Below are 8,104 nucleotides of genomic sequence, written 5' to 3' on the forward strand. Positions count from 1 at the left end.
GTGAGTCTTAGAGAGTAAGCAAAGAGGAAAAAGTGCGCATTGAGTGTGAGAGCAGATAACGAGGAGTCGGTGGAGCCCGTCTGCGTCGAAGTGAAATAGGGAATTCGGTGGCCACCAGCAGGCGGGTCTCTGTGAAAAGGATCTCTTCTCTTCCAGCGGGTCCATTCCACCACGAGCAAGTCCACGAGCAGACACAGGCAAGCACAGCTCACCTATGCCTCTGCTCTGCGCCACGGCTATGCCAAGCAACAGGGCACACCAACACCGCTGGGCGACGCTCAGCCCATTGCGATTCGGCTGCATACGCAGCAGAGACGCAAAAACTGCCGCTGTACGCGCATCCGTGTCGGATCGCCACCGCCATGCCTTGTGGCCGGGTACAAGCACCGGCCTGACCGCGAGCCTCACCGACACGGCGCCAGCCCAGCCCTGCCCGCCCCACACCAATACTCCACGGCAGTGCCCGAGGGTAGGCCCGCCGGCTCGTGGCTCCTACCCACGGAGTAGGCGCTGGGCCCTGATGCCACCGAGAGGTGGCAGGCACCACCAGGGGCGGTGAATAGAGTAAAAGTGTAACGGAGAAAGAAGAAAAATGCTGAAAACATCCCGAAATAGGCCGGCGGAGTACCACTGCACGCCTGTGGTACGTCGCCTGTTCTCACTGCGACGTTTCGATCGCTGGCAGAGCGTTGAGAGTCCCCTCAGAGAGGCGACGGGTGTCAACCAAGTAGCTCACCTCGCTCGCTCGTTGATAAACTTCATCACATCCGCCATCACGTCACTGCGGCACAGCTCCGTCAGCACCTCGTGGGCAGCACGAGGGTAGGAAACCAGGTGCTTGTCCGTTGACGGCGCGTTCTTGAAGAACCACTTCGACTTGTCTAAGGAGCAGAGCTCATCCTCCTCGCCGTGCACGATGAGAAAAGGAAACGATGACTTGGACGTGGCCTCTGCGGCGCGGTCCTGAGCCTCGAGCATCTCATCGATGAAGCGCGCACGGAGCGTCACGTTGGAGTAAAAGGGGTCCTGCTTCACAAGCTGCACGACAGGGGGGTTGTAGCTGACTAAATTGGCGTTGAGTTTGTGCACCGGAAGCTTCGGGAGCCACTTGGAGAGAAAATGCGTGAGGGACCGCAGAAAACGGGGGATGGGCTTTGGCAGCCCCAGAGCGGGGCCGCTCAGCACAACACCGCGGAAGTGAATTGCGTCCCTCTGCGCCACAAGCGTGGAAATCAGCCCACCCATCGAGTGCCCTAAAAGGAAAGTGGGCTGATTTGAGAGAGCCGCGTACCGTGCCTGGATGAATTTGACGAACGCACAGACGTCATCGACGAAGTCAGTGAAATGCTCAACGTAGAGCCGCTCGCCTTCACTGCCGCCGGTGCCTTGATTGTCCATGGAGAACACAACGTAGCCCTCCTGATTGAGCCGCAGCGCGACCGAGTCGTAGCGTCCGGTGTGCTCGCCCAAGCCAGGAACGATAAACACAACACCTTTAGTTGGTGGGACTGGGGTGCTGCCGCCATCACCGTGCGGCCACCACTCGCTGAAGTGCAACCACAGGTTCTGCGCGTTTTGCATGTAGTGAGGAAAGAGCTGCGGGTCGGGCGGCGAACGACCTGGGATGGCGTACGCCAGACGGTGACCGCCAGAGCAGCAGCACGGCATTGCGTATAGGAAAGTATGAGAAAGAGGCAACAGAGAAGCGGGGCACGTGTAGGGGGTGCAGGCAGAAGCGCCAAAATCGGAAAAGGGGCCGCAGAGCTGCGCCGTCAGCGAAGGTGTCCCTTTCTCTGTCTGAGGCGAGAAGAATGCAGTTCGTGTCCGTTAGTGAAGCACGTAGTGCGTGGAGCCGCGCTGGTAACGTGATGAAGTGAGCGAAGGGAAGGGGAGAAGCAGAAGAAAATTGCGATGAGAATCCGGCAGCAAAGGAAAACAAGAGGGAAGGGCGTGAGAGAGAGCTGCCAAAACCCCCACCAGGGGCCAGACACTGCCCCCCAGCGTGTCAAGCGTCCCCACCCCACCCACCCCCGTCGGGGTAGAGCCGTCGACGCTCAGCAGAGAAGGCAAGAGAGAGAGAGAGCATTCATCAAATCGATGATGCCCCTCGTTGCGTCACAGCCCGAAGACACTCGATGGAATTCTGCAAGAGCAAATCAACACTGGATGGGCATAAATACGGTGTGATGGCCACCATCGAGCAAACGAAATGGGCGGAGTGGAGATCCCAGCCGTCCGCGTTGTTGCGCAGTGGTCTATGACCCCGGCTAAAGCTCACCAATATCCCCTTGGGAGGCTGCCGCCGACGTGGCAGCGCTAACGCAGCCCTCCAGCCACACGGCGAGCTGAGCGACCTGCGCACGTCGCTGCTCCCACTCCAGAAGGCGCTGCTGCAAGTACCGCCGCCTTTTCGACAGCTCCTTTTGGGAAGCGCTATCCTTGGTGGGGGATGCCAGGGCTAGCTGTGATTCGATGGTGACAAGCTCCGCCTTCTCCGCCGCGATTAAGCGTGTGCGGCGCTTATAGTCGCCGAGAACGCTCCTTCCCCGCGCTCGAAGCGTTGCGGAGTCGGTGGTGGTGAAAGTAGGACACAGTGGAAACGGTACCGCGTCACTCGCTCGAGGCGCAGCGGATGTGGGCGGGGAGTGCGAAGACCGCAAAGACGAGGAAGAGGAGGAGATGAAATGCGCTGACTGCGCACCTCGTGTCTCCTTCAGATCTGGGGAAGGTACGACTCTGCGCTTCTCATTCCCAGTACGACGACCCGCAAAGCTGAGAGGCACGCGACCATGCGAAAGGATGGCCTTGTCAAGGGCCGCGGCAGGAGGTCCAACGCACCGTCGCTGTGCTTTGTGGCTTCGATGACCTCGTGTGTCAGAAGACTTCACGCAGCCAAGATCATCGGCACGTGCTGCGCTACTGGACAAGCGAGTGGAAGGGGAGGGACGGTCAACATGGCTGTGAATGTCAACGCCGTAGTGCGTCTGTGGGGACAGCGGTGCTGGAAGGAGACCCTCAGATAGTAGAGAAACGGCCGGTGAGGGTAGTGTGGCGGGCGCTCTTGGTCCATACTCGACAGCGGAGGCCTGAGCATCACCTTCGGTGCGAACGTGACTGAACACAGCACATGCAGGGGGGGGCTCGATCACTGCCGGCACAACGTCGCTTGTCGGAGGCGCACAATAAACCCTCTCACAGGCAGCTATGGCCCCTGCAAGCGAAATCACAGCCTCTGATGGCGGGGCAAGGGTGCCTAGAGTCGGCCACCCACTCATCGTAGGAAGAAGGCCTAACGTCCAGCTAACCGGAGAACCCTTGGGGGCGAAGTAGCAAGGAGCTGCTGCTGGACACGCGCTTGGCGCACCGGCAGGCGACGTGCCTCTGCCAGGCACTGTAGAAACGAGAGGCGGAGCAAACCCCTCTCGCTGATGAGCAACATCCGGGTGCGCGGTCAAGCGACCACTTGCGCTGTTCGTGGGCGGAGTAGCGCACTGCACTGGTGCAGGCGCCTCGCAGCTGGTGCCCACACCAACATCCGTGCGCGCAGGAAGAGCACGTGACCCGATTCGACCGCTCGTGTCCATCGCACGCCAAGAGCTCATCACTTCCTCGTAGGAAGGCGGTGGTAGCAGTAACGCCTCCGTGTCAAGGACATCCTCAGGGACCGAGGCTGCTACCATCCGCGCTGTGACAGCCCCCTCACTGCGGTCAGTCCTCCGGTTGGGCTCAGAAGACACATCAGGGCACGCTGCAGGGACGCTGGGATTCCCAGGAGAAGCGTGACGGTGGTGAAAAAGCGGTATTGGCGGTCGAAGACGCTGAGAGGTTCCCCCCGATGTCTTTGTGGAGGCTTCGCCGGTGCCGCTCTCGCTTGAAACGGTGACGTTGCTCACCGGCTGCACCAGCCTCGTGTCGGCACGTTGATGCCGACCTTCGCACTTGAGCGCATCTTCCAGCCCTAGCGGTGACGCCAGCACGCCGTCTGTGACGTGACGCAGAAATAGGTGCCGCAGCAGCGCCGGCCTCGCGTACTCCTCTGCCACACGGCGCATTCGCTGAGTCTTTGAGAGACTGGAGTGGCGGGCGTGCCAGCAGTGAAAGGCGGCATGCACTATATGGACCTGCACGACAGACTCAAAGAAGAACTCCGCCCTTCTAAGACGCCAGCAATTGGCTTGTCGTCCTCCCAAGCGATCACGCCACTGCGCAAGGCATCCACGCTGCACCTGCGGGGAGCGGGATTCCCTCTCCCACCGCAGTCCTGTCTGACTAAGACGGCCTAAGAGGGCCCAGCTCTTGTAGTATCGCTGAAGAAGTCCACGCTGCGTGTACCTCACTTGGAGCGACGCGTACGTGAGCTGAAGCCACCTTACGTATCCTCTCCGTTGAAGGGCCTGTTGCGCGCGCACCATCACAGTTGACACGGCACTTTCATACCTGTGCAGCTGGCATGCGCGGCGCAGCATCGTCACGCGCAGCCACTGAATCCATGCATAGCGCAGATGCAGTTCACCGAAACTACTTTTCTGAGTTGTAGCCCACGCGTTCGGCGTGTGAATCATCAAGACATTCACGAACAGACGCTCTTGCTTGCGTTGAAGGGCAAAGCACCGCCAGCGGCAAAAGCGCGCATCTCGTAGGATATCTGCCGACACCTGAGCCGCTGCCCGAGCGAGTGCTCGACGCGTTGACGTGCGATGCCACCGTCCGAAGTACTGTCGAGTAAACGCCATTCCAGTCTTCACCTGCATCTCATCCACTCTTCCCCGCAGTTGCTTTCGCTCATTTTTCCATCGCTGCCACGCAACAAACGAGCGGCATCGAAGATGGCGCGCGCGTAGCGACTCGAGCGCTCGTCGCTGCCTTGCAAATTCAATACGTCGAGCATGACGCCACTGCCACGCGCGAAAGAAGAGGTACAGGAGGTTACGCTGGTAGTAGCCCTCGGCGAAGCGCTCGCGATGCAGGCATCGCTGCGCATGACGTGCTTGCTGAGCCTGCCACTGTGTGAAGCACTGCTGTAGGAGTGAGGAGCGATGCACTGCGTGCGCAATCATCAGAGCTGCCGCATCAGAGAGCACCGCCATGCTGTTGTTTTTATCTGTAGAAGTGGAATGGAAACAGGGGTGATGCCTCCATGCACCCGGCACCGGCGATGCAGTCAACGAGCCAGTTTCTCCCTCGTCGTCTTCCTCGCGGTGATTGGTGCCGGCAGGTGCTGAAGCGGGGGCGCTGACATCTCCCGTCATGCCCTTCAACACTGATTGTTCTGGTAAAGTCGAAAGCTCAATGGATGTCCTCACATCGTATAGCCGTTGCTCTGGAGGATACGATTCACCAAACTCTGACTCATCCACGGTGGTGTCACAGCAGGCGTCACTCGTGTGCACAAGAGTCTCACCATTTGAGGAAGAGTCGGGAGCAGGGAAGTGGACGGCCCTCGACGTCCTCAAGACGCGGTCAGTCTCTCCCTCTGATGTCTGCGAGTCCTTAGCGACCCAGCGCTCAGCTGGAGCGGCGACGCCAGCCGGTGCAGGCACAACTGACAAGTCCTCGAGAGTAGATCTAAAAAGCAACAGAGAGGACAACATGACGCATCGTGGAAGCGCCTGGCTGAAACTCGGGCGAGCGGGTGGGGCCTATTCTTAGGCAAAGGGTCATGTCAGTCTGCTCAATGGCACGCTGAGAGCCTTGTAAGGAGAGGGGGAGGAGCACCACAATGTGCATGAGGATGAGGAAGCAATGCAGGCTGAGTCGCTTCTTGCTACCTCCTCGACTCGCTGTTTCTATGAAATAGAAGCCCTTAAGGACACACGTTGGGCTCTATCGCAGTGCGCTATCTACCCGTGCCGATGTATACGTACGTCCGGGGGCCTCTCGATGTGTGTGTGTGTGTATGTGTGTGGGGGGTGCGTACCTTCTATGGTTTCGATGGAGTATTAGACTGACGAAAACACTGATGTGCGCGCAGTAATACGCTACTCTCCTGAACAATTAAGGCACAGAACGCTCTCTAGCAGTGGTAGCCATGGGGATATCCGCTTCCTCATGGAGGGGAAAAACAGGTGAGAGAGACGGGTGGGGGAAGAGAGGAGTGAAGTCAATAAGGGTCAAGACACATAGTGAGCACAGAGGTACCACATTCAAAGCAGGAACTGAGGCACAGGGGGGAGGACTACTTACGAGGAAAAAGAGATGGTCACTGTAGACGACCACTGTGCAGTCTCAAAAGCCCCCAGAAAGTAGCCGCCCATGCACAAGTACACCGCAGTAGTGCAGTGCAGCGCCATAGCTGCCAAGCATATGCGGTCGCGAAACGCGGTGTTGAGTGAGCGACTGAGGAGACGTGTAGAGAAGGCCTCCTGCGTCTGCGTATGCGCGCGGATACGCAGGCGCAGAACACTCGTTGAACAGGACGATGATGTCTGTGGTGGAAGGCGGCGTGTTGGCGAGGAGAGAGAGCGCGCGCGCCGGGTAAAAGAACAAAGTAGAACGGGGGAGGGGGGCGCCAGCCCTGAAGATCACATTCCTGAAGTGAGAAAAGTTGCCCGACCCGGGGGCCCCACCCACCCACACCCTGCCGAGGTCGCTCGCGGCACTGAGGATGACGTGCCGCCTCTGTCGTCGACATGCCTTTCTCCGCACCACTACCCCCCCCCCGTTTTGTTTTTTTTTATCGGTTGTGGTGGTGCTCTGCTGTTGCTGCTCCCACGGGTGGACGTGCGGCGGGCTGGGTACTGTGCGCACTCGCCTACATGGGCTTCAGAGGGAACTAAACGATAGGGGAGAGAGAGAGCTGAATTCGGTGGAGGCCAAGGAGGGAGGCCAAGGAGAGAGGTATGAGCAAGAGAGCAGGAAAAAAACAAAGGAGAGGAAAAATCATATTGGCACGTAAGTACCGCACAAGGAGATTGACAGACAATAAAAGGCGGGTGTACATGGAGAAGTAGACGAAACAGCGTACAAAGAAAAAAGGGCAAGAAGGCGCCTATTCCGTAGCTGGCGAGCGTGTCATAGGGAGGGTGGGTCGCTACAGCACAGGGGGAGCACGTGATCCTTCTTTGGTCCTCCCTGAGGCATACCTGCCTAGCAGCACCGGCGCCGCTGTGAGGAAGGGGTGTGCTTGTGTCTGCACATTGTATGCGTGCATGAATTTCACAGCACCTACGCACCAGGCCAACACCCAACGTGAGAAAAAGACTGTCAAAAGAGAGAGAGAGAGATGCGAGCACATCGACGATCCCGTAGACGGCGCTGGCTCAGGTGAACACGCGAAGGGGAAAAAAAGGAAAGAGATTCAAAGGGCAGCAATGAAGCTTATTTTTCTCTTCCCTCCCCCCTCTCACTCTCTCTCTCTGACACTCCGACAGGCTCCCGCATGCGAGGAGGCAAGCACACCAGCGCAGCACAAAGAAGTTTGAGAGGCTTACAAGCAGCGAGAAGGAGAGTCAGGTCGTCCAACGCGGACAGAGAGAAGACGGAGGCGGTGAGGGAGGGAGGGAAAAGACACCCACCACCACGAACAAACAAACAAAACAAACGTTGAGAGTCCGTCCACCATATAAACGACTGGGTGAACAGTGCAGAAAGACGGCGGCGAATGAAGTCGACCCGACTGAGGTGAGGTGCACGAAGGCCTGCGCGCGCGTTATTGAGAAGTGAAAAGAGAAAAAAGAGAGACACTCGTCGTTGTGGGGTATGTACAACAGCTAATGAAAGATGAAAGAATGGGGGCACTTTCGCTCCATTTCTACCAGACGCTCACTCGATGAGGGGCGCATGAAAACTCGCCACAGCGGGCTCGTACACCACCGTTCAGTTCAGTGACTGCCGTGGCGGCGGGAAGGGTGAAACAGAAAGAGGGACCAAAAGAGTCAACGTCCTCATTCTCGCGTAGCAGCTGACCTACCCCCCCACACACACACACACACAGACCTCTCACGCACTCCTACAGTCGCGCACACTGGTTCAACGTTGAGACCAGAGAGAAGGCGGAGCACCAGACACGATGAGAAAGGAAGTGCGCCCAACAACATGATACAGGCAGAAGAGCTATGAAGACATGTCCTGTGAAAAGACGGGCGGTTTGGGGGAGGGGGGTCAG

The 8,104-nt window shown here is 58.4% G+C and overlaps 2 protein-coding genes across 2 annotated transcripts, besides 1 other annotated feature; both read right to left on the minus strand.

Annotated features, from left to right (window-relative positions):
• Nucleotides 1–152: 152 nt before the first annotated feature.
• Nucleotides 153–556: a repeat region.
• A 176-nt stretch (nucleotides 557–732) lies between these two features.
• On the minus strand, nucleotides 733–1,668 carry LPMP_311050 (monoglyceride lipase, putative; the record flags this gene model as incomplete). The annotated part of the gene is made up of 1 exon (XM_010703191.1): nucleotides 733–1,668. The coding sequence occupies one exon, from the start codon at nucleotides 1,666–1,668 to the stop codon at nucleotides 733–735; it is 936 nt and encodes a 311-aa protein (XP_010701493.1).
• A 599-nt stretch (nucleotides 1,669–2,267) lies between these two features.
• LPMP_311060 (hypothetical protein) lies at nucleotides 2,268–5,591 on the minus strand (the record flags this gene model as incomplete). The annotated part of the gene is made up of 1 exon (XM_010703192.1): nucleotides 2,268–5,591. One exon carries the CDS (start codon nucleotides 5,589–5,591, stop codon nucleotides 2,268–2,270), a length of 3,324 nt encoding a protein of 1,107 aa, XP_010701494.1.
• Between the last annotated feature and the right edge of the window lie 2,513 nt (nucleotides 5,592–8,104).

This window comes from Leishmania panamensis (genome assembly GCF_000755165.1).
Source record: "Leishmania panamensis strain MHOM/PA/94/PSC-1 chromosome 31 sequence".
NCBI lineage: Eukaryota > Euglenozoa > Kinetoplastea > Trypanosomatida > Trypanosomatidae > Leishmania > Leishmania panamensis.